The sequence below is a fragment of the Silene latifolia genome, chromosome 2 (genome assembly GCF_048544455.1).
Source record: "Silene latifolia isolate original U9 population chromosome 2, ASM4854445v1, whole genome shotgun sequence".
NCBI classification, from domain to species: domain Eukaryota; kingdom Viridiplantae; phylum Streptophyta; class Magnoliopsida; order Caryophyllales; family Caryophyllaceae; genus Silene; species Silene latifolia.
In genome coordinates, this window is record NC_133527.1 from 24,385,177 (window position 1) to 24,411,819 (window position 26,643).

Below are 26,643 nucleotides of genomic sequence, written 5' to 3' on the forward strand. Positions count from 1 at the left end.
CTTGGTCAGAATATCCAAAATGAGTTGATAAGCTTGCTCGGTCATAACATTAAATCTAATATCATCAAGAAAATTAAGCAAGCAAAGTACTTTTCTTTGATACTTGATTGTACGTCTGATATTAGCCACAAAGAGCAAATGTCTATAATATTACGTTATGTGGATACTTCTTTATTAGATGAGTTTCAAGTAGAAGAGTCATTTTTGGGATTTTTGAATGTGAATGATACTAGTGTTTTAGGACTTTTTAATGCTTTGCAAGATGAGTTAAAATGTCTTGATCTTGATATAAATAACATAAGAGGCCAAGGCTATGATAATGGGTCTAATATGAAAGGAAAACATCAAGGAGTGCAAAAAAGATTGTTGGACATAAATCTTAGAGCCTTTTATACACTTTGTGGTTGTCATAGCTTAAACCTCACATTATGTGACATAACTAATTCATGTGGTCAACGTAAAGATTTTTTTGCAATCATACAACGTGTGTACACTATATTTGCCCATTCGACAAAGAGGTGGAATATTTTGAAAGATAATGTATCAGGTTTAACTCCTAAACCGTTGTCAGCTACACGTTGGAAAAATCGTATTGATGGTGTAAAAGCTATAAGATTTCAACTTGGGGAATATCCAGAAGCTTTGCTGAAATTGCCGATATCGATAATGGTGGTATTATTAGAAGCCAAGCTAAATGCTTAGCATTGAATGAACTTGGTAGTTTTGAGTTCCTCGTGTCAATAGTCATTTGGTATGAAATATTGTACTTTGTTAATGAAGTTAATAAAAATCTACAATAAAAAAATATGCTTATTGATGTGGCTATTTTACAAATCAATGCTTTAATTTCAACTTTTGAAAAGTATAGAGATACCGGTTTCTTTAAAGCTATGGAAACCACTAAAGATATAGCTAAAGACATGGACATTGATCCTTCTTTTCCTAAAAGACGAAGAAAAAAACAATTTGATGAGGGTCCTGATTATTCATCACGTGTATCTCAAGAGGAATCATTTAGAGTTAATTATTTTTTTATACCTTATTGATCAAGCAATATCTTCACTTAAAACAAGGTTCGAACAATACGAAGAATTTGAAAGTATATTTGGCTTTATGTTCTCTACTACTAAGTTGAATTCAATAGATGATTTAATGTTAGAGTCTTGTTGTGTTAATCTTGAGAATGTACTAAGAAACAATGCGGATTCTGATATCGACGGAAATGCATTGTACTTAGATTTGAAATTTTTTAAAGAATTAATGCTTGATACATGTATGGGTCCTTTGGCAATTTTGAATCATATGAAAAAAGTTGGTGGGTGTTTTCCTAATGCAGTCACAACGTATAGGATCTTATTGACGACTCCGATCACCGTTGCATCGGCCGAAAGAAGTTTTTCAAAGCTGAAGTTATTGAAGTCATATTTGCGTTCGACAATGTCACAAGACCGCTTAAATGGATTAGCTATGATAGCTATTAAGAATAAAGTTTTAGACAAATTTTGCTATGAGGAACTAATCGATGATTTTGCTTCAAAGAGCGCAAGAAGAGCTTCTATGTTTAAGAAGTGATGTTTTGTAATTGTGAACTTGACTCCATTTAATTGAGAATAATTTTTTGAGTTGTGAATGAAAAAACTTCTTCTTTGTAATTTTTTTCTTGATGTATGAATTTTAGGGCCCCGTTTTGGTAATTCGCACAGGGCCACGAATAACTCCCAGGCGGCCCTGACAATAGGCACTAGTAGGGATGACAGTGGGTCGGAGACCCTACCCAGACCCGTCAGGTCGGACCCTAATGGGGCGGGTTTGGGTATTATTTTTTTAGACCCGAACGAGTATGGGTTGGGTATGGGTCTTCTAAAAATAACTCGGGTCCGGGTCCGAGTCTGAGTTATGAGACCCGGACCCGACCCTTAGACCCGTTTTTTTTTTTTAAAAAAAAGTCTTAAAACCAAATCAGACTCGCACTTTAATTTGTATGATGATGTGAGCTAACACTTTTTAGTTCTCACTGTCTCTTAATCACTCCATAGTCCACACAACACACAAATTAACCCAACACTTCTAATGAGACCACATGCGGTGGATCGACAACCCCCACTCCGCCACAGACAGTCAACTTCGACCCCATGACTATCATCTCTCTAATCCTCAGATCCTTCACCAGTTCCCCACTATCATCCCTCGAACGCACACACTCCATATAGTTTCACTTCTTTCGAAGGTTCATCAGAAATATTAGGGTTTCAATTTCTACCCCTCAATCCATCATATTTCTTATGAAATGCTCATCCAACGATCATTTATGGGTAAGGTATTGGATTCAAGGGTTTCATATTTGTTCTTTTCAATTAATTTGGGGAATGATATTCTCTTTGTCTTGTTTAGTTCATTTGTGATGTAAATTAGACTTGGTAGTAGACAATTAAAGTGATGATTCTCATATAGAAATGCTAGCGGTGTAAATTTCGTCCGGTTTTTAACTGCTGCTTCTTTGAATTTGTTGGTAAATTTGTGGAAGATTGGACCTGTGGGTAGACCTGGACCCATTGGGTCTGGGTATGAGTCAGCTGATTTTGGAACCTTGCGGGTCTGGGTCAGGTATGGATCCAAGGTGCCCATGACGGGTCCGGGTCTGGGCAGACCCGACCCATTGCCATCCTTAGGCACTTTTTTTTGCTATGAGGGCGCCTACTCATCCAAAACCGATCTCCTACTGTACTCACATCGAGTTCATTTTATTAGACACTCCTAGATTCATTTTGGTTCAATAGTTTAGGTTCCAAAATCGTCGCTCTAATACCACTTTGTAACACCTCCTTCTTACCCGGTCAAGGTAATTGGGAGATGTTACCATCCCGGTTTCACGAGGCGGTAAAATCGGAATTACAATTAAGAAACTCTTTATATAAATAAAAAGTTTAGTGATTACAAACCATAAACTAATAAACGAAGGAAAGTACAACTCATGACAACTATACTCTTCTAGCCAACTATACTCGATTCCGATGTCATCAAGGCTCGTCCCATCTCCCAAATGCTATCAAAGATAAGCTATACTTAACCTACTCCCCATGTGATCGGAAATATCATATAGATCGACATAGGCCACTCGGAAATAGGTGTCAATTACACAGACACACAGCACGTCAGTATCAATAAATAAAGTGAGACACGACCCAAAGTGTATCACTATGCAACATGACTATAGTGTGAATGAGACGTTATCAAACAATAACCATGCCGTTACGGGACACGCCCAAACATACCCATAACCACCGGTGCCAGGGACACACCCACGATACCACACCACACAAACAGGTACCGGGATACGCCCATACGTACCGAGTCCGAAAGTCAACCGGATCCCCTGCCAGACGACGTGTCTCAACCACACGAGTCCCTCCGTACTCAAGCTATTAAAGTGCACATCCCCCTTGGAGTGGGAAGCTCCAAGAGGCGACCCGAGCGTGAGACGGTCTCCAACTGCCTCACGTCTCCTTAACAATAAGTATGCGATATAATTCACCATGTTCTCCAATGATGCAAGATACCACATGACATGCCAATTAACGACTCATCAAGTCGTCTTAACCAATACCATGTTATAATTCAGTGACTACTAAAACACGACTCACATGACCAATCAAATATATTAAAACCGAGTAGGATTAACCTACCTTTTATCATACTCCGTGAGCACTCCAAATAATAATAATCTTCCACAAAACCGTCACCAAAATAAAATAATTAAATAAATTTAATTACTAATTAATCTAATTAAATAAATACGTAATTAATTAACTAAATAAAAACCCGCCTTAAGCTATTCAAATCCCGCTCAAACAACTCGGTCCATACAACCAGCGTGTACCACCTCACCCTAGGCATTACGGCCACCACCTTCACGGTCTTCCCAACCGCCATCACCACCACCAATCGTCGTCCTAACAGAACACCAACAACTACGACTCAACAACACAAAGCAACAACACAACCGACCACGACAACCTACACTCGACATCTACACCAACCGCCACCAAAACAGCCACAACCGTGAGTCACCACCACGGTGGTAACGGCTTGACCCCACTGCACCCACACGCCATCCAATAACCACCACCGGCAACGACAACCGCATCAAATAACACAATACAACAACACCAACACAACCCGACAAACCCGTACACCCCCTTAACCCCACGGTTTCCGCCACCTACAACCACCCAAACCACCACCCAAGACTACCACTATACTCTCCTCACTTCCCCACGACAAGGACCACCCAAGACCTCCCCAAGTAGGCCGCAAAAACTAAGGTAAAAATTCGTCTTAAGATGGTCACACAACAACAACAACAAATAACCGTATTATGCTCGGTCAAACCTTATTTTAGGCGGTCAACGACGAGTTTAAGGTGGTTACGGTGGGTCACATGGTGGGTCGAAGTCGCGGGAGAGTCAACGGTATAAATTAATTAAGGTATAAGTTAGTATAAGACGGTCTTAACTTACGATCTCGAGGCACAGGGACAAAATCTTCAAGTTTCTCTTCCTTTTTCTCTCTTCCTCTCTTCTCATTTGTGTGGTGGATTTTGTGAGATTGTGAATGGATAAGATGGGTGGATAAGAGATAAGGTGGATGTATAATTGTATATACATGAAGGTGGAAGGTGAGGGTATATGTATACATGTATACGTATTATGTAGTATTATCATTATCATTATTATTAGGATTATTTAATAAGAATACTCCAACCTATTGACCGTCTTCTCAAAATACTCCGAACTTCAAATTAACTCACAATAAACTATACAATTAGGCCCCTCTTCTCATGTTACACTCGAGTTACCGACTACCTGTTTGGCAGGTCACTACCTTTCATTCTCCATACAAATCCACCAATGATCAACCCTACCCTTATCATCACCAACACCAAAACCGTAGTCACCATCCACCCAGAACCACCTTGTTCATCAGGCTTTGACAATCCAGGTACTCTAAGTCCCTATTAACAACACTCAAACCTTAAACTGGAAAATCAAAAAACGTCATAGAGGAAACCAAATAATTAATGTTGATGCAATTTCTTAAACTCCTTGGTTGGCTAACATTAAAAGTTTATAAATCCAAAGAAAATGTTCAAACTAGTTGATTAAATTTCAATATTATGCTAGATTTTGGTGGTACTAAATCTGTGTTTTCTATAAACTCTTCCAACAACCTTTCGACCCCCAAATTACCATTTATCCCCAAATCAATTTGGGGATCTAGGGTTGTGTTAAATTATCTCGATTGTTGGTGAAAGAGTACGGCAACGACGAGGAAGAGGGAAGGCATGTCTGCCAAGAGGCACGAGGTCAGAGTTCACTGGTCGACAGTACGAAGGCGAGGCACGACTATCGTTGACTCTGCTTTATAGACGAAATTGGGAGATAAGGAGGTGAGGTTTGAGAATAGTTGTCGACGACAGAAAATTGCGGCAATTGCGAGAGGCTGCAATCGTGAATGGTGGCTGAGTATGGTGTGGGATTATGGCTGGTGAATGGAAAAGAATGGAGTGACAGTGGTTGGAGCTTGCAAGGGTGATGGAGGACCCACCTATATTTTTTTAACCTGATTGTACAGGTTAAAAATGACTCAAGTATAATACGAGAAGACGGGGCTAATTGTATGGTGTATTGTGAGTTGAATTGAAGTTCAAAGTATTTTGAGAAGATGGTCAATAGTTTAGAGTATTCTTATTAAATAATCCTTATTATTATTATTATTATTATTATTATTATTATTATTATTATTATTATTATTATTATTATTATTATTATTATTATTATTATTATTATTATTATTATTATTATTATTATTATTATTATTATTATCATCATCATCATCATCATCATCATCATCATCATCATCATCATCATCATCATCATCATCATTATTATTATCATCATCATCATCATCATTATTATTATTATTATTATTATTATTATTATTATTATTATTATTATTATTATTATTATTATTATTATTATTATTATTATTATTATTATTATTATTATTATTATTCTGTCTTTTAACATAACTCGTAGAAATATAATATAATTTTATAAAATATATTTACTAGGGCTGAGCAAAAAATCCGATTATCCAAACTAATCCGATATCCGATCCGAATTTTTGGATATCCGATCCGAAAGTTAAGTTTGGTTTGGATATCTGATCCGAAATCTTTGGTTTTGGTTTGGATATGGATATTAGAATTAAAACATTTGGATATCCGATCTGATCCGAAACTATAGTTTTCTAGTATAATTTCGAAAAAATAAAATTTTATTTGATACAACTTAATTAATGTTTAAAATATTAGAGAAATATCTAGGTGGTACTTAAATTTTATAGCGAGAACATTGGAATAAGAATACGAAAGAAAATATCATGTAAAACTATGAATATAATCGTGTTTCAAACTTCATTTTAAAGTAAATTCAAAAGTATGGATATCCGATGGATATCCGCATCCGATCCGATTATTTTGGATACCCGAACATTGGATATCCGAGACATTTGGTTTGGATATTGGATATCTAACTTTTAGGATTTCTAATATGGATATCCGATCCGAACTAGCACTTTGGATCAAATACCCGATCCGTACTCTGCCCTAATATTTACCTATTTATTGTTGACTATCATTTGACCAAGGTAAAATATACAGGGCATTACACTATATGAAGTATTTCTCACCACAATTATCTTTGATTATTGGATGTACACAGTCTTCAATTTAAGGTAGTAGATGCTATTTTCCAGATATTTATCATTGTCTTCAATACTATATATTAATTCCAGAAACCAAGGGACTTCAATGTAATTAAAGAAATTTATACAAATTAAATATACTATATAGTTTTAAATCGATAGCACCGTGTGATGGACCTGATAAAGGGACCTCAATGTAAATATTATATAGTTTTGGTTAAAAGTATAATATAAACATGCCTTGATGAAGAATATTTATGGAAACTACATTAAATTAAAGTAATCAAATTTAGAAAACACAATAATATAGTGATTTTTCCTTAAAATTAACACGCCATACTTATGGAATTATTTAGTATCATCATAGAATTATAAATTAAGTTAAATGTAGTAAAAGTAATAGTAGCAGCAACGAGATTAATAAAATTAACAGTATTAATGTGAGAGTAGTGAGAGTAGTGACAGTTATAATAATGACAGTGGAAGTAGTGAATGTAACAACGAATGTAGTAAAAGTAACAGTGGTACCAATGAGAAAAAGTATGAACAATTAAATAACCAATCGTCTCAAGAAAATATTTTATTTATTTAAATATAGGCCGGAAAAATTAACGGGAATAATGAATTTTACAAAAAAAAATAGAGGAATTAGTAAAAGAAACAATAATAACCACGGGAGTAGTGAACGTAATGATATTAACAAAAAAATGTCGTGAAAGTAATAATATTAATAGCGGGATAGTGAACGTGTCTCATAATTTGAAAATAAATTTTACATTTCATTATAATTACAAGATATGTCATAGAAAAATATTTTACTAATAGTAAACGTGTGAGTTAGACAACTCCACCATAGTTTATTTCATTGAAAATAAAGTTTAACGGTAAATAGAGGTAGCCCGGGCGAAGCCGGGCACCAAACCTAGTCTTCCTTTAAATGTCAAACCCTTCTCAACATTTTTATGTAACTCATTCATCCCCTACTCCTATCTCTTTGTTTTTGTTCATGAATATTTTTGGTGTTGCTTTGGACAGAGTATTACCATTTTGTATTCAACTAAATGACAATGTTGTTCAATCAATTTTTCATCACATCCTTTTTCCCGTTTTCACTATGCGCGTTATGAGTATTAATTAGAAATTTTGTAAGATCTATGATTTTGTAGTTTTTTTCTTTTACTAGACAATGGTTATTTTTTTACATTCGACAAAAATAAAAGGGAGTAACCATTTTATTGGTTTTCATCATGGAATCTGACGGTGTTAAGATTTACTCCCCCATCCCAATGATTTGTTATTTTTATATTCTTTGTGATAACCATTTTAGTAAGAAGTGAAAAACTTTATGTGACAGAGAAACTTCATGTTAGTCCTTACAATATGGAGTATTTGGTTGTACACACTTATTTACTACTCTGTATGAAGTAAGAATTATACTTTTTTGTGCGGGAGTATGTTATCGTGGTGGAAATTATGAGAAACCCCTGAGTCATGTCCTAACAAACTCTTGGAGTAATTAACTAAGCCAAACTTAATGTTGTGATGGTCTTACATATTGATAGTTAATGGGTAGATTAGTCCATGTGATACAAAGTATACTAAATCGTCTATACTAAAACTATAAAACAAGAATCACAGGTAAAGTTATTATTACGTCAGCCAAAATGCATATCCGATTATCCTCAATGGTTACATCATGTCAAGTTTGATAAGAAATTTATACGAAGTATATATTAACGTCCCCTCCAAAAAAAAGTTTATATTAACGAGACATGCGTTTTAAGGTGGTACCCGTCGAAGAATACATTGTTGGTATAAAGATGTTTGTATAATGATGGTTCATTTGTTCGTTTTTTTCAAAAGAAATTGTAATTCGTTTAATTTGGTGAAGCAAAGTGAGATTTGATAGTCGATGCTCATGTGGTAGATAGTCGATGCTCAGGTAGTAGACTATGGCAGGACATGAATTTGATAGTGCTTGGTTGGTCATTTTCACTGCCTATATTGTTATTGTTTTTTGCATTTAAGAGAGTAATCAGAAACTTTGGATGCAGATTGGAGATTGCAAATAGTTACTTGATAAGAAGGTTTGACCATTGATAAGGAAAAGACTAGGTCGTTAAATAATAGAATTAACCTATCAAATTAACAATTTATAACCTAGACTTGACTGATTGACTCTACTAATTTTAAATTAAAACAATAGTAAAGTGGAAGTAAAGGGTCGAACCCAAGAGAATGACTAACAACTAAAAAACTTGAATTGTAAACTATTGACCACTAAGTAAGACTCTACTACTAATTAAGACCCTAATGACAATTTAAACTCAACAAAAGGAACTAATCACAAACAATGGGTATTAACAATGTTCAACTAGTAGGAAACATAGATGAAAAAGGGATGGGTTTGGAAACAAACATGGAAATTTGAGTAAAAATGGAGATTTTCTTATTGAGACAATTCTACAAACAACTAGTATGCAAGATTCAATATAAAGGGGAAAGCTTGGTGTAATTCTCTCTTAGTAACCCAACAATGATAAAGTTTGACTCTTTTTACTCTTTTACAATTATCTATCCAATACTACCATCTCAAGATGTTGATACATGCAAATTAAACCATCTACATATACCCTTCAAACTTAAACAACAAGTCATTAAACCATGAAAAGAGACTAAGCATGCACATTAAGAGTTTAACCAAAAGATGGAGTTAGGATCAATTCCTCATAAGATTAAACCATACAAATGAGAAAAAGACAAACTTTCTTATTTGTTATATAAATCCTTTAAACCAAATCAAAATACAACAAACTTGCTTCAAACAATCCTAAATAGATTAAACCATTTCTTTAGGATTTGCACTAGTCAAGTAAGCAATATGCAAGGGTGATCAAACCAAACATTCAATTACTTAACATAAGAAATTAAGCACAAAGAAAGAGTATTAGATAAATTAAGAGAGGTTTAAGAGTCTTACAATACCAAAGTTGGATACTTTGATCAAATTACATCAAGTTGAAAGCTTAGCCTTCCATATCCTTAGAAGAACCCAAGAAATGTGGAAAGATTGGCATCCAAAAATTCAACAAAAGATTACAACTTTCACCCAAATATTAAGTTCTCTCCCATACAAGTTTTTTTGAGGTTATTCAATAATAAGATGATTAGATGAGAGTAGGAGTCCCCTTTAGATCTCAAAATTCTAGATATATATATATATGGAGGCACGAGAATCTAGGTTAAGTGCCTTAAGAAAGCCCAAAACACGGAACTAGAGTTGCGATATCCAGAGCAGAGCGCGTATTTGCGCAGGCTGCGCACAATTGTGCAGGCTGCGCTTCAGACTGACAGCAGCATCTTTCGAAGACCATATATCCCTCATTTCTTGGCCAAACGAGGCGCGTGACCTACCGTTGGAAAGCTAAGATCACAAGCTTTCACCTCCAATTGACCTTGAGTCGGTACGAGTTCTAGAACTCGAGATATATCCATTTGAAGTTGACTCTTATGAAACCGAGTTTTCAATTCTTCATTTTGGCTCATGTTTGTGCATGTCAAGGCTTCGATTCTTCATTTTACTTGCTTCTATTGACTTTGCACTTATTCCTTTGGCTTACCTTTGACTCTCCTCCTTCACCTTGGTTGACCATGGCTCGGGTTTGATCCCTTGACTTTGACTTGTCTATATCTCGATCTCTTTGACTTGGCTTTGGCAAAATGATTTCTTCTCCTCAAGTCACCGACATAATACACTTACACCAACCTCAAGACATATAAGCCAATGACAATTATAGTTAACCAAAGTTACAACCAGAGTGTATCAACTGACATATACAACATTTTATATTCAAAACCCGGTATTTGGTAACAAAAATATACTAAACACTGTAAACATTATTAGAGGATCTTGATTGCAGTGATAATTACTGGTAGATACATACATGGAGTGGTCATTAGATCTGATGAGGAGATTTCTTAAGAACAATAAGAAGATGAATCCTAATATTTTGCCTTCTTCTGCCTTCCTTAGTCTCTAATTCACTTTCTGTGTGTTTTCACTTAATTAATATGAATTAGGTTAAAACCACAAACAGGTGTGTTTTTATTTACATGGTGGCAGGAGGGGCTTAAATAGATAAGTGGGCCTAATATGTTAATGGCCTGTAAACATTAACCATAATCCACTTATTCTATTACTCCCAATAAAAACCCGAAACATTATTTCTAACCGTTTCTAATTAAAGTGACTGACATCAGTAATTAGGTCCACATAATAGAGAATTAATAATTCTTACATTCTCCCACTTGGACCATATTACTGACCGAAACATAATGTCACGCATAAGTAGAACCATAAGACGCGTAAACGGCTAAATGAACATATAATGGGTTTGTCTTAATTACCCTGATCATTCCGAACAACTGGTTGAGTCATGGCGGAAACACTACTATACAAGAGAAGTGGTCCTTCCATGTACTACAGAACAATCACTCAGAATAATCAGTCTGTACAAGGAGCAAACATAATCCCCGATAATGTCCTTGAGGAAAAGAACTGATTCTGCTAATCGTGCAACAACAATGTATACAATAACAATAATACGATACAGAGATTGTTCGGAAACCATCATCATAAGAAAACATAAGTTGATTAATCAAAACATAAGTGTCATCATTACAAAACACTAGCATGATCCAAACATAAACGAAAAGACTTAATGATTATCCTCCAGACCCATATCAGTAGCATGCTTCAAAAATGTCTTTGGAGGTAATCCCTTAGTTAAAGGATCTGCTATATTAGCACTAGTCATGATGTGCTCAATTGACACAATGTTTTTCCGAACTTCCTTCTTAACTGATAGGTATTTCATTTCCATGTGTTTTATACCTTTAGAATATCTATCATTTTTCGAAAAGAAGACGGCCACGGTATTATCACAGTAAATTTTCAGTGGCCTTGCAACAAAGTTCATAACGCTAAGCCCTGAAAGAAAGTTCCGCAACCATAAAGCTTGAATAGTAGCCTCAAAGCACGCTACAAATTCAGCTTCCATAGTGGATGAGGCGATAATTGTCTATTTAGCACTTTTCCAGGAGATTGATCCCCCAGCTAAAGCAAACACATAACCAAAAGTGCTTTTCCTTGAGTCCACACATCCTCCAAAATCTGAGTCAGCATATCCAATAACCTCAAGCTGATCAGTATGTCTATAAGTGAGCATTTTGTTCATTGTTCCCTTTAAGTACCTTAAAACTTTCTTAGCCGCACTCCAATGACCCATTCCATGATTGGACTGATATCGACCCAACATACCCACTGCAAAACTTATGTCAGGTCTTGTACAGACTTGTTCATACATTAAACTTCCAACCAGAGATGCATAAGGAAAATTTTTCATGGCATTTCGTTCTAACTCGGTCTTAGGACACATACTCAAGCTGAACTTATCCCCTTTCTGAATAGGAACATCATTGGGATTACATTTTACCATGTTAAATCTTTATAAGACCTTCATGATATAGACTTTCTGAGACAATCCTAATGTCCTTTGTGATCTGTCTCGAGATATTTCCACCCCGATCACATAGGACGCCTCTCCCATATCCTTCATCTTAAAGTTGCTTGATAGGAAATCTTTAGTTTGACGTAATAGTCCCAAATCATTGCTCGCGATAAGTATGTCATCGACATATAAGACCAAAAATGCAAACTTACTCCCACTGATCTTCAGGTAGATACACTGATCAACAGTGTTTTCTTGAAACCCAAAGGAGGTAATGGTATTATGGAACTTAATATACCATTGTCGAGAAGCTTGCTTAAGCCCATAAATGGACTTTTTTAATATACAGACTTTGTCCTCTTTGCCATCAATAATGAAGCCTTCAGGCTGAGCCATGTAGACTTCTTCTTCCAAACTCCCATTCAAGAATGCCGTTTTCGCATCCATTTGATGTAGCTCTAAGTCAAAATGAGCTACTAAAGCTAGTATGATCCGTAAAGAATCCTTCTTAGAAACTGGAGAGAAGGTTTCATTATAATCAATGCCTTCTTTCTGATTAAAGCCTTTAGTTACCAGTCTGGCTTTATGTCGTTCAATATTACCTAAGGAGTCGCGCTTGGTCTTAAAGACCCACTTGCAGCCGACAGCCTTATGACCTATTGGTAAATTGACCAACTCCCAGACCTCATTCTTAGCCATAGACTCCATCTCTTCTTTCATGACATTAATCCATTTATCGGAATCATTAACGTTCATAGCTTGTAAAAACGTGACCGGATCAGTATCCACACTAATGTCAAATTCACATTGTTGTAGATATACTTCATAGTCATCTGAAATAGCTGACCTTCTAGGTCTTGTGGACCTTAATGCTATTTCAGGTGCTGTATCAACAACCTCAGTGGCGATGTTATCATTCTGGAGTGAAGGGTTATCAACATTAGGTTCCACAATATTGACTGAGTCAACATTATCATTATGTGGAACTTCATCAATAAAAATTGGGGACAAAGGAACTGGAATTGCAACCCTAACTTCATTGACGACAACATCCCTTACCTGATCACTCCCACTAACTTCGCCATTCTCAAGGAATTTGGCATTTTTGGTTTCAACAATTCTAGTCTTGTGTGCAGGACAGTAAAACCTATACCCTTTGGACTTTTCTGGATAGCCGATAAAGAACTCACTAATGGTTCTAGGATCAAGCTTCCTTTCATGTGGATTATAAATGCGTGCCTCTGCTGGGAATCCCCATACATGTAAGTGTTGAAGACTCGGTTTCCACCCTTTCCACAGTTCAAATGGTGTCTTTGAAAGCGCCTTTTGGGAACCCGGTTTCCAACATACACAACAGTCATAAGGGCATGCATCCACAACTTCATGGGTAGATTGGTATTACTCATCATTGTCCTCACAGCCTCTAATAGGGTCCGATTACGCCTCTCAGCAACACCATTCATCCATGGAGAACCAGGAGTTGTGTACTGAAGAACAATACCCAAACTTTCAAGGAGTTTTGCAAAAGGACCAGGATGTTGTCCTGATTCATCATATTTGCCATAATACTCACCACCCCTATCTGACCTTATGATTTTTACTTTCTTTCCTAATTGCCTTTCCACCTCCTTAATGTAAACCTCTAAAGCGTTTACTGATTGAGTTTTTTCATGCAAAAGGTAAAGATAACAATAACGTGAATAATCGTCGATAAAAGTGATGAAATATTTCTCTCCGCTCATGGAGGGAACATCAAATGGACCACATATGTCTGTATGTATAATCTCTAAAAGAGCAGTGCTTCTTGTGGACCCTTTCTTGGTGTGTTTGGTTTGCTTACCCCTAATGCATTCCACACACGTTCCAAAATCCGTAAAATCAAGAGAAGGTAGTATATTGTCTTTAACCAACATGCTCATCCTTTCTCTTGAAATATGGGCCAAACGTTTATGCCACAAGAAGGAGGAACTTTCGTTAGACCTTCCACGTTTCGAACTAACATTATTATGCAGGGAAACATTATGAGAAACACAAAGAGATTCTGAAAACAATTTATCTAAATAAATTCGATACAATCCGTTTTCCAAAATCCCAGAACCAATAAAAACATTGTCTCGAAACATACTGAAACAACCTTGTCCAAAACTTAATCTAAAACAACCATCATTATCTAACTTAGAAACTGAAATTAAATTGCGTCCGAAAGAGGGAACATAAAGTGTATCCTCCAAATTCAACTTAAATCCAGTGCTTAATTCCAAGCTAAACCTTCCAATGGCTTCTACGAAGGCTTTATCTTTATTTCCCATGTATAAGGAGGCCTCATTTGGCTTTATGATTCTTGTCGTAAGGAATCCCTGCAAGGAATTCGAAACATGTACATTAGAACCTGAATCTAGCCACCATGCATTAGAAGGAACTTCAGCATAATTTGATTCAAAACATACTAAAGCCAAAGGCTTCCCCTTCTTTTCGAACCAATTCTTACGCTTTATGCAGTCATTCTGAAAGTGCCCAGGTTTGTTACAGAAAAAACAACTTTCCTGCTTCTTAATATCCTTCTTTATGCCAGATGCAGATGACTTATCGAAGGGCCGGACTTCATGCCCTTTCTGTTTCCAAACTTACCCTTAGATTTCCCGCTTTCATGATGCACATGATGTGCTTGGGATAAGCCAAGATTTTACTTGAGGCATCGGCCTCATCTTTGTTTGATTCTTTCTTTCTCGAACCAGTTTATTGGTCAATTCATTAACACTCCAAATTTCTTTAACAGTGTTGTAATGAAGATGGAAAGCATCAAACTTATCGAGCGAGAGAGTTGATGATAAATCGGGCGAGGAACGGATCCTCAACTTTCATGCCCATTTTCCCAACTTAGCTGCCAGATTCGTCATGTGTAACACATGCTGCTGCATGGTGGTCACACTCTCATTATACTTAGCAGTGGTAAGTTCAGACATAAGCCTTCCTGCTACCGCTTTATCGGTAGTCTGAAAGCGTTCCTTAATGATTTCCATGTACTTACTTACCGGGGCGTGTTACTGACTGTCTCCGAAATGGAAGACTTAATGTTTGGTGCGGTGGTAAGACGTAAAAACTTTAGGCAAAGACTATCGATTTCTTCCACCAGTTATATTCTTCAAGTACTTCTTTACTCGCATCGAAAGTGGTTCATTTGGAGCTGTCCCGATAAGCACTTGATCGAGTTCAAGGATCCCTAAATAGAACTCGAGATGCTCTTTCCATTCTCAGTAATTAGTACCATCAAGTTGTGGAACCGCTTGGACACAGCGATTATTGAGAGAGCTTTGCAAATCTTCGCATTATGAACAATGCTCAAAACATTAGGCTTTGAGTTTAACACACAATATCAATTATGACTAAGACTTGAAACTTAAATGAGTAATTCATAAACATTCATTAGGCAAGTATAGTATCTGTGGACAACCTACATATGCTTAATTGTATAATCGAGTATACTCTCCTTAATGAGTGTTTCACTTTAATGTCAGGTTACCTGTGGGTAAAACCTTAATACAAGTTAATTTACCCCATTAGATGCTTAGTCAGATATTCACTACATAATTTGAATCCACTGTGGTGAATCCTCAACCTAATGTGAATGTCCAATATGATTCCATTATGAGACTTGATCGCGTACGAGATGAAATCACTGTGGTGAATTTCAACTCGTCATAATGTGCATGTCTCTTTCAATCGATACCAAAACTATATATATACATAATTAGTATATATGCTTACAACAATAATGTGATAATTTATATAAACTTAACTGACATAATAACATTAATATCGTACGAGCATACATAATCAATCATGAGGTATCGTAAACTATAATACGAGAAGGAAACTATTCATGCGGAAGATCTTCAATCGAGTGAAACATTAGCTCGATCGAGAACTGTTATCAATAAAACACCTCGATCGAGTGACCTTAATACTCGATCGTGATGTCCACTCTTGATGTCTCTCGATCGAGTGACACATTAATTCGATCGAGTGGCGCACTAATTCGATCGATAAAAATTCCCTCGATCGAGTACTCCTCAAACCCCAGGCGATAGACGAAACGCAATCAACAATCACAAACATCATACGAATCGAAATAATTCGATTAGGGCAGCGGAAACAATCATAATCAAACATACAAATCGAAATAATTTGATTAGGGCAGCGGAAACAATCATAATCAAAGGATATGTAATCAACCATGAATGAAAATAATAACATCGTAATTAAAACATTAATTTCATTCAAATTAAAAAAAAAACATAATTAAAACATTAATCAGAACTATAACTGCAATCATAATCCTGCTCTGATACCACATGTAAACATTATTAGAGGATCTTGATTGCAGTGATAATTACTGGTAGATATATACATGGAGTAGTCATTAGATCTGATGAGGAGGTTTCTTAAGAACAATAAGAAGATGAATCCTAATGTTTTGCCTTCTCCTGCCTTCCTTAGTCTCTAATTCACTTTCTGTGTGTTTTCACTTAATTAATATGAATTAGGTTAAAACCACAAACAGGTGTGTTTTTATTTACATGGTGGCAGGAGGGGCTTAAATAGATAAGTGGGCCTAATATGTTAATGGCATGTAAACATTAACCGTAATCCACTTATTCTATTACTCCCAATAAAAACCCGAAACATTATTTCTAACCGTTTCTAATTAAAGTGACTGACATCAGTAATTAGGTCCACATAATAGAGAATTAATAATTCTTATAAACACAACTAATTGACTCGACATTATTTGACTCTATCAACTATAATGCGTCTCTATCTTAGTTGGGTTTCCGCTAACTTGAGTTTTTAATACAATGAAGTTGAGTTCTCCAGACAATAGAAGACAATGGAGTTTCTAGTGAACTTATTGTTGGAGTTGGAAATTGCTCCAAAACTTAAAGGTGGTAATATTTGTATCACATTGGAAGAATAGTGAGGGAATGTTATCTTTATATATGAATGTACACTACCAAGTGTCAACTAGACTATAGAGGAGAGACTATAGTCTCCCCACGCGCGCGCCGCTGCCGCCGTCTGTCCGGCTCGTGACTCGTGACACGTGGGCCCCTTTTTGCTAATGGTCCGAACTTTTTACATCGGATTCTTTTCTAGTTGTTGTGATTTTATTACACAATCAATTCCGCATTCATTGTCCGATTTTATGGCCACTAGTCGTTGCTCCGCGCCCTCCCGGGCGCGGTGCCCCAATTTGGATAATCGTGTTGGTGACCTCGTTAGTAGGCGTAGTTACAGAAATGAATATTACGATCCACATTCCGCAAAATTCGTATTAAAAACGACAAGTACTCTACTACTAAGACTGCAATGGTGCATTGTAAAATACATGATACAACATAGTTTAGCAACACATTAGCGGCATTGCCATATGAACAAACGCCACTCAACAACCAGACATATAACATAGAGTAAACACAACAATAAGAACCCAAGTTTTGCAATAGTGTGGATTTATTTAAGGACCCCAAATTTAATAGCGTAGCTTTAAGGACCTCCACTACCGTTTCTGTTAACTTTCACCAAGTTTTGTTGTAGTTCATTGACTTCGCGTACAAATGTACAATACATACTTATACATGTATGCTCGAGCAATTTTATTTGTCTAATTCGTGCTTTTCCAAAAACAGCCCTCCATACTGGAACTATATGAGGTTAGTTGGAGTAAGATGAAATTAGTAATGGAAAGCATTCGTAGTGTTGTCCGGCTAACACTATACAACGTTAAACTGAAACTTATTGATTCAAAAAGGCGCTCCTAATTCAAGAATTCCCTTCACTAACATTTCCCGTGTAGTTGGGAAGTGTACTTTGTGCTTCAAGCATTCAGATCAATTGCTCAAAGTCGGATTCTAGATTTACTGAACGAACCTCCATCTGCCCTGCCACTATCAGACCCAACACCGCAGCTTTTACCTCCGTAATATCAGTGCACCACTTATGTCTTTCCTGGTCAACTGCTGCGACCCCTACATATCCCAAGTGATCCCGCACCACAACTAACCCCCCATACAACATCCCTTGTCATTATATGAGTTTCTTGATGAGTTCGAGTGCCTTGATTGCCTCGCACTATACACCATACACCGAGTTCAAATAATTGTTCCAATATTTTATGCATTTCTCAGAACAACATATGGTTCACCTACAACCTCCCCATGCTTTACCGTATTCTTACCATTTCACATTGCCCAAAGCACCATAAAATTTTTAGTTAACTCCGTCACATCTTTTGCCTCCAAATTACCTCAGCTCCATTTGTTATTATTTCTGAATTGACTCCATGCTTCACCCGTGTCAATGGCCATAGACTCCCAGACCCTTTTGGTAAAAAGACATTAAATTAGAGCATGTACCTCCGGCCTAATTGTCGAATTGCATCGGCTGTAGGTAGGCCTTAAATCTTGTACTCTCCGTTTTTAAATTTGCGCCACAAGGAAGAGCGTCAGAGCAATCAGCAGGCACCCCACAGCAAAGATCTGACCTAAAGTGGGGTTTCAATCTTCCAAATAGCATTCCAGATGGGGTCTTTTCTGTTCCTGCTTCTTGAGGCTTCTTTACACTGCTTATTGAGGCTTATTCACGGCTAATCACCATCAAATGAAAGCATAACCCCTCTTCATCGAGTTCACCCCATCCCTGGAATAATGGCATATCAGTTCATCCTCCCTCGGGTCTATGCATATAGGAATTTTAGTGATCTCGTTAATTTCCATTCCTAATACACTTTCGTATACCTTCCCCACATTCCATTCACTGCCATCCAACCATTTTGACACTTAAGCCTCCCAAGCCTCCATTCACTGCCATCCTTATTCGCCCCTGGAAAAGTAAAGGTGAATTAGAATCATAGTCCCCGCACCAATATGAGAAATAATAACTAAATCAAGGAGATTTAATTAAGGTGAAATAGATCATGGGTCAACAAACTAAACCAAGGAGAACTTGCTCTGTTGCATGAATTGTAATACTTAAATGTTTTTCTGTTTCAATTTTTATCATTTTGTGCTGTGTTTGCTAGTCTCATTGACGTGTTTTCTTGTGAGATAATTATTTATTTTTGTATTTTCATTAAAGAGAGTTAAGCATGTAATCAGGAAAGGTTAGGACAAGATCTGTGATACAATAAAATGAAATAAGCAAGGACTACACCAAACAAATAAATAAGTTCTAGCAAACCATTTCATTTTACGACCGAGAATTTGATTAAACAAGAACAAAATAAAATGTCACTCCGCCCTAGTTTCTGATGCATCGATGACAATACGGCAATCATTCGAGCTTCTTGTAAGCCATGAAGGATCACCACAAATTCGGCATCGCTGGGTCCGTCGGCGCGAAAACCGTACTTATCCCTACAGAGCACTCTCAACCTTCTCTCACTCCCTTCATTACTCTTAGGACCTTTTATTTTTTACACCCTTGTATTCCTCTACCACCCCGAACTACCCATCGATCATAAGGCGTGCCTCCCTCCGCCTTACTACCTCATATCTTTCCCACTTCTTTGGTCTCATAATTACCATTTTAGCCAGAAAGCAAAAAATGGCACATTTCCACCGAACGGAATGCATCGTCCTACTACCCCGAATGATTTCTTATAGCCTACGTCTGGGGTTGGTGTGTCGGGACCGATTCAACCTATTGAAATAAATCTGTTAGTTTACTATTCTACCTTTAGGCTACAACTTGCAACGAACCCTTTATTTCTGCATTTCGGTTCACATGTAAGGGGCACTCAATGTTACCTATGGTGACAAAAAAAAACTCACATCTACCTAGAGCCACTTTCTTAAAAAACTCTCAACATCTACTGCCATCTACTCACTTTCCTTCTTTTACTCTTCAACACTCATTTTCCTTTAACCCATTCCCTTATTCTAATTTCAATCTAATTCACTACTACTCACTGCCATGCAAAGGGATGCTTTGTGATGACTTAAATTGACCGATTGAAACAAAAAAGTTAATAGCAATTATTACTTGTCTGGTATATACTGGAGACAACTCCAAGTAGGATATGACCCCAGAGATACTCCAATCACATAGAACTTGGGTCCTAATTATAATTGATCTGTGAGTTGCTCAATATCTAACGATTCACTCTTTACTCTTTAGCGACTTTTTTGGGGTTTGGATCACTTTCCCCATAGCCCGCTCTATCATACATAACCATTTAAATCTTAAGCCTGGACACTTTATCATTGTAAATCAAGCTGATTTTATCCCAAGCAAAGACTCAAATAAAAACCGAAGTTCGAATGATCTTTGCATTACCATCTCGCTAATCCATTTGTGCTAATCCACCTTTGACAAAGACAAACCTTAGCTCAAAAACAAACATCTTTTGGGTGGGGACCAACTGCTTCAACAATAGTTCTTGATAACGACATTAACAAAAGAGAATCATGCTACTTAAATGATACATTAAATTCCTTCATTAAATCCGATCCCCGAATCTATAACAAATAAATCACACAAATATGATATATTCAAAAAGTACTCCTGGACGATAACACATTCCTCTCTTCTAAGCCACTACATCTTTCTTGCCTTCCTCTAAATATACAAAACTTGCAATCATCACAGTAATATCACTTCCAATTGCAGCAAAGCTTACCCAATTCCCATTTTCAACCATTCAATCGATAGTAAATCTCTTTTAAGACCGTCTTAAGTTGAAATGGATCCAAAAACATACTTATAACACAAATCAATACTCATTACTAATCAACTACATGGGTTTCTTTAGATCTTTTTCACGCTTACAAATCTCTCTTGAGACCGTCTTAAGTTGAAACAAATTCCAAAACCTACCTCTAATACTCATCAATGCTCATTACTAACCAGCTACATGGGTTGCTGTAGATCCGTTGCAAGCTTACAACCGTCTTAAAAAAATAATTTATACTCAATCAGAATAATAACCAAGAATTCAACCATTCAACAAACATACAATCGAGCATCAAATCATCAACAACGGTAAAACCCCAAATAAAAAACCGAAAAGAGGAGGGTTTTGAGATCATATACTTGAGGTGCTAAAAAGCTCATATCTTTGTTACTACCAAAACCATGAACAATAATAATCTTAAAGCTTGCATTTGTTTAACAACCCCATTTTCTCTATATGCCAATAATCTACCATCATTTAACCTAATTCTTGGTGATTAAATCTTAGATTCAGGATCATCAATTCAGTTTGAATTCCTCCTTCTATGCCCTCCTCCTGATATATTACCCATATGCAATCAAAACAATTAATTTATTGGTTTGTGAGAGGAGAAGAACGGAGAAGCCCCAAAAGTAACTTTCCATAGCATTGTTCTGATACTGCTCCCTCCGTCACAGTCATTTGTTTACCTTTTTCTATCATTTGTGATGGATAATTTAATCAGAGGTAAACAAATAAACAAATGGTCGAGACAGATGCATACTTAATACCCAGAAAAGACTGAATATAAGCTGGAAGACTGAGTGTTGAGAGCATATGAGTCCCAAAGGGTAATGTTTTTAATCAACTGGCAATGATGAAATAGTTACACACCTGAGGCAGCTGAAATGCTAAATGCCATGATCAATAACCTGAACTTTACGCCAACTTCCGCCTCCCTCAGTGACAACCGTAACCACTGGCGCGAATAATAGAAATTAAAGGTAAGATACGGAGCCACCAAAGAATTCGCATCCAATTTGAATAAGCGAAATGATAAGGAAGAATACATGCAAGATAACTGGCCACCCTACGACCAATATAGCTAGCAATCTTTAATCAAGGAAGTAATATATTATCAGCTGTTTTAGGGACAGTCTTACCAAATAGACTCATCCTAATGCAACACAAACTAAGAAATTTGGACACATTTATCCTCTTCTCAGCCACTATGTTTTTCCACTTTGTTCAGGAAGGAGATTTTGGTTTACGAATAATACAGTTTAATAACTTAATTTAAAATGTGTGTATGTCGATTAAAAGTGTCCGCTGATCACTATAAACGATCATATAGGGACAAGTTGAGTGAAAACGTATGGTATGAGGATTACTAAGATTGAATATTTCTCCCTCGGTTCATTTGTTTACCCTACGTAATATGCAAGGATGAACAAGAACCATTACGTATAAATTTAAGTTTGATGGTACTATATATTGTTTAGGTTGGGTATGCAAGTAGTTATTGTTTTAGGGTAAACTGAAAATTGGAATTAACAACTTGGTCATCCAATATTGCCCCTACGTAGTTAAACATCACCATCTCCACCACAACAATATTATCTCAACACTCTTTAATAGTTTAATTCAAGGGTTAGAGTATGGAGTTCGTTATCTCAGCACTCTAGTTAACTTTGCCCTGGTGTGGCAAGAATATGAACGGTCAATACCCTCTCTCTCTCACACACACATGGTCACCAGAATGTCAGTAAGGAAAAACTTGATCATACACTTGTTTTCTACCAACCCAAACATTCTTCACTGGCACTTCTCTTTTCACAGATTTACCAGCCTCCCGCCTCTCAGGCTCTCACCTGGCCAACATAATGTTAACCTTTTCATAGTACTTCTTATCTACTAAGTATGACTTTCATCTCCTCTCTATCACCTAATGGTGGTTACCTTCAACCCCGTCCCATTGCAGCCATCTTGCTTTTGAATACATATATTATTTTCCCTTGTGCTAATAATTTGCTACGTGCAATGGAAGTACGGGTATGGAATGCACAAAAATGCATAGTTTTCCTATAGTATGGAACGACTTTCATAGCTTCGGATGAGAGTATATACCTGACTGAACATTCAGTTAATATTTGACTTCTTTTGGAATAGAGCTCTTCCCACCTTTACCCAATCACCTGTGGACACAATTTAATTAAAAAAACAAAGAGAAAGGGAGAGACTGTAGCATAGGGATAATAATTAAAGAGTTGCTAAAGGATAGAACATTAGCAACTGGTAGGAGGAAATCTGACAGGTCCTATGAGGGAAAATAAAGTTTCCTATACTAAATTAGCATGTGAATAGAAAAGTAAAGCGAAGTATTTTTATTCAGTCGCTTCAACTCGAAAAATGCATAGATCGCGACTCCGCTGACTTAAGTACTGTTGCACAGCAAGCAGCAAGGGCAGGAGGAACTTTCTAGGTATCAATTAGGAGTCGGTAATTCCGCTAAAAATAAGAATAGGTGGATCAACAACCGTGTCTTCAGCTGTGACAAAAACGAATTAATTACAGGATTTGGAGGTTGAACAACAAGATGCTTTTTAGTTCTGTACAAATGAATTACATTCAGGATTTGGAGAAAACATACTCTAAATCATCTAGCAACATAAAGCTAAATCATATGGTACCGGGCTCAATTTAAGCTTGAGCTTTAACTCCTTAGGTTCAAGGGCTCTGACCCGGAGCTTAAATATCCGACCGATATTAGGGTCCAGCTCGAATCGACTTAGTTACACCCCTAAACTACAAAGTAGAAGCCCTCGAGATATTGGGACGAACCATAATAGAACTACACTGCAAAGTTCAACAACTTGTGTATCCGGTGGAGTAACTTGAGTTATAGATTTAAGTTAAACACGACACTGACCTCGTGTCCAGCTGGACTGATATGGTAAATCCAGAATGGTAGAGAAGCAACGACATTGCGCCCAAGCACATAAATAATCCTTGAAAACGGGATGCATCTGCCAAGACAAGCAACAGAATAAGTAAATGGCTTTAAACATCACCAGATCTCAACTATTAGTCCATGTCACTACAATAGTTTCAATGTTACCTAAGACAAAAACCATCCTAACGGTTGAACCTAAAAAACTGTTGAAAGCTTTTAAAACCAACCACACCATTCTTGGTTTTATTTAATGACCGAAAGTCATAGATAAACACAAACAAAGTCATCCGAAGGAGGAAAAGTGAAAGGATCAACTTATTTACCGACAATTCAACGCTAAACGGGTAGGTGATAATCGCAGCTTATCCCGGTTACCTTATACCTCCAATCAAAAGGAAAGGTAAGGGTATAGAGGATGGATGAAGATAGCAGTAAAATTAGTCATGAATATCGCCTCAAACACAAAGAAAACTGAGAAGCAATAAGCATTAACCAAACCTACATTCTTTACAAGCACACCAACAACATATAACCAAACCCGAAAAACAATCACAGGACGTCAATCAATCAATTATCTGAACACATATAAAATCCTAATTTTGCAACAAATAGTAAGAAACCCTAATATACACTAAATTGACGTAAATCAAAACAAAAAGAATCAAATAAATGCAGGAAAACTAAAGAAAAAGAAGTGCGAATGATGAAAACCAAAAAGCAATAAAAAAATTAGGAAGGAAAGAGAGGGAAAGGACACCTAAAGAACACGATTGGGAAGAAAAATGCAGGATGCGATGGTAAGGAGAGAGATAGAGAGGTCATCGAGCAAATAAAGAGACCCACGAAATAATCGAGGGAAATAATAAGCTCAACTGAGTTTAGGAGAGAAAAGGGACAAAGTGCTAAGGCCTATAAGAGTAGCCCAACACGGGTTGATGCCCAATAGCAAAACACGGCGCGCAAGAAAGGAAACACAACCAAAACGTAGAGCATGATAACTGTTAATATGAATAGTACACGCCCCTGGTGACTTTTATGTAAAGGTATACACAACCAGAACCAGCTAAAACAAACCTACCCACTAAACCAATTTATCTTGTGGACCACACTTTCAGATCTAGAAATCAGAACCATTCTACAAAAAAAAAGCAACTTAAAAACAAAGAAATCCTTACTTGATAGATTGAGCAAGGTGTGAAAACTTTAATGGATTCCCCGATATTTAAACATTAACCTAATCAAACAAACATGCCCCATTAGTAAGAAGACAATAGTAATAAGCAGGAAACCAAATAAATTTGAATGTCGTGAGGAAAGTCGTTGGCCACAACTCACCTCGCTCATCCGAAAGGATGAAATAGGTTGGTCCTATCCTAGAGGGTCAATCTAGTAGGCGGGGTAGAGGTTTAATTGAGCACAGGAAAATGATTCGAAACGTTAGGTGAGGTCAGTGGATGAACAATGGGATCTATTCCTAAGCTACAATAGGTAAAAGTGCATTCTTTTAATGAGTTGAGCAAAGCACACCTGAATGATGAGCGAGTGAAAGTTCCGGACGTAGACCTAGCATACCGAAACATCAAGCAAAGGAATTATGATCGAGATCGGCCCAAAATAAACCCCAAAAACATACACAAGTACAAAAATAAACTACTCCTTAAAACCCACACGATTATCATCTCCCCATACCCATTTGTAAAAGCTAAGTTCCAAAAGCCTCACAAGCCAAATATCAGAGCAGTTAATAGCACACACAATAAATAAGCGACAACACAAATCAAAAGTTACATGTAGATAATACCTGCATAGGAGAAATGAGGTTTATTGGGATGTTCAATGGTGAGCTTGATAAATACACCCCGGATCAAGCAACCCGATGTAGAGGATGACCTTAGTCGTGATACCCGCGGACAAACTCCTAGCATGGAACGAAAAAATAGTCACATTAGTGACCTAAAAAGCCTATAATACATTATTGAAGGTGGCATAAAAATGCATCGACTTGAACATTAGTGATTCAAAAACCCCCAAATTACTCAACGCGGATGGCAAAAGAATGGTTCAACTTGAACAATATTGATTAAAAAACACCAGAATACAATAATATAGATGGTACTTTTACGCACTGATTTCTAAATGTACCTTTACTCTCCAAAAATATTAAAATCTGAACATTCCTAAGCAGCTTTAATGCACCCAAAATGTTATATAAAACCTATGGATGAATACTGAAATTAGATGCAGAGATGCCAACAAGGAGAACAAAATCATGTCCTCAAAAGCAGCCATCAAACAATCCAATCAAAAAATTAACACTAAAATTAAGCTAAACCTATAAAAAACAAGAGCTAAACTATCACATCCCAGAATCAAAAGTGACGGGCCTAACTATCTAATCTATGAATCGGTATTAAGCACAAAGAAGATTGCTACATGGCAGATATTGATACACAAATGAACATGAATTAGCAAAGAGACGAATACCCAAGAATATGGAGATAAGCAAGTTTGCAAGCAAAGCAGGAAACAGTTAAGGCCAAATAGACTGCCGAACTCCACCATCTGGTAAAGGACGACGAATCTGTTAACATTTATAGATTACTATTAATAAAAATAATAGCACACAGAATATAAGTATAGCAACAACGATAATAGTAACAAAACAATAATAATAATAATAATAATAATAATAATAATAGCAATAA

General features: G+C 36.7%; 2 protein-coding genes and 1 long non-coding RNA gene across 3 annotated transcripts; 1 reads left to right on the forward strand and 2 right to left on the reverse strand.

Moving 5' to 3' along the window:
* The first annotated feature begins 806 nt into the window (after positions 1-806).
* LOC141637415 (uncharacterized) lies at positions 807-1,572 on the forward strand. Its single transcript, XM_074446900.1, has 2 exons — positions 807-995; positions 1,132-1,572. Exons 1-2 carry the CDS (start codon positions 807-809, stop codon positions 1,570-1,572), a joined length of 630 nt encoding a protein of 209 aa, XP_074303001.1.
* Positions 1,573-11,846: 10,274 nt separating this feature from the next.
* On the reverse strand, positions 11,847-12,263 carry LOC141637421 (secreted RxLR effector protein 161-like). Its single transcript, XM_074446906.1, has one exon. It carries the CDS (start codon positions 12,261-12,263, stop codon positions 11,847-11,849), a length of 417 nt encoding a protein of 138 aa, XP_074303007.1.
* A 6,169-nt stretch (positions 12,264-18,432) lies between these two features.
* LOC141642460 (uncharacterized) lies at positions 18,433-25,501 on the reverse strand. The gene is made up of 6 exons (XR_012543313.1): positions 25,466-25,501; positions 25,114-25,172; positions 23,915-24,011; positions 23,113-23,180; positions 21,880-21,964; positions 18,433-19,154 (listed from the first exon to the last, which is right to left on the reverse strand). It is a non-coding gene; the product is annotated as an uncharacterized LOC141642460 (long non-coding RNA).
* Positions 25,502-26,643: the final 1,142 nt, after the last annotated feature.

Coding starts and splice junctions, on each gene's coding strand:
- LOC141637415 (XM_074446900.1), top strand. CDS start 807: ATGCTTATTGATGTGGCTATTTTACAAATCAATGCTTTAATTTCAACT. Junction 996..1,131: donor GTCCTGATTATTCATCACGT/GTATCTCAAGAG, acceptor TCTACTACTAAG/TTGAATTCAATAGATGATTT.
- LOC141637421 (XM_074446906.1), bottom strand. CDS start 12,263: ATGGTAAAATGTAATCCCAATGATGTTCCTATTCAGAAAGGGGATAAG.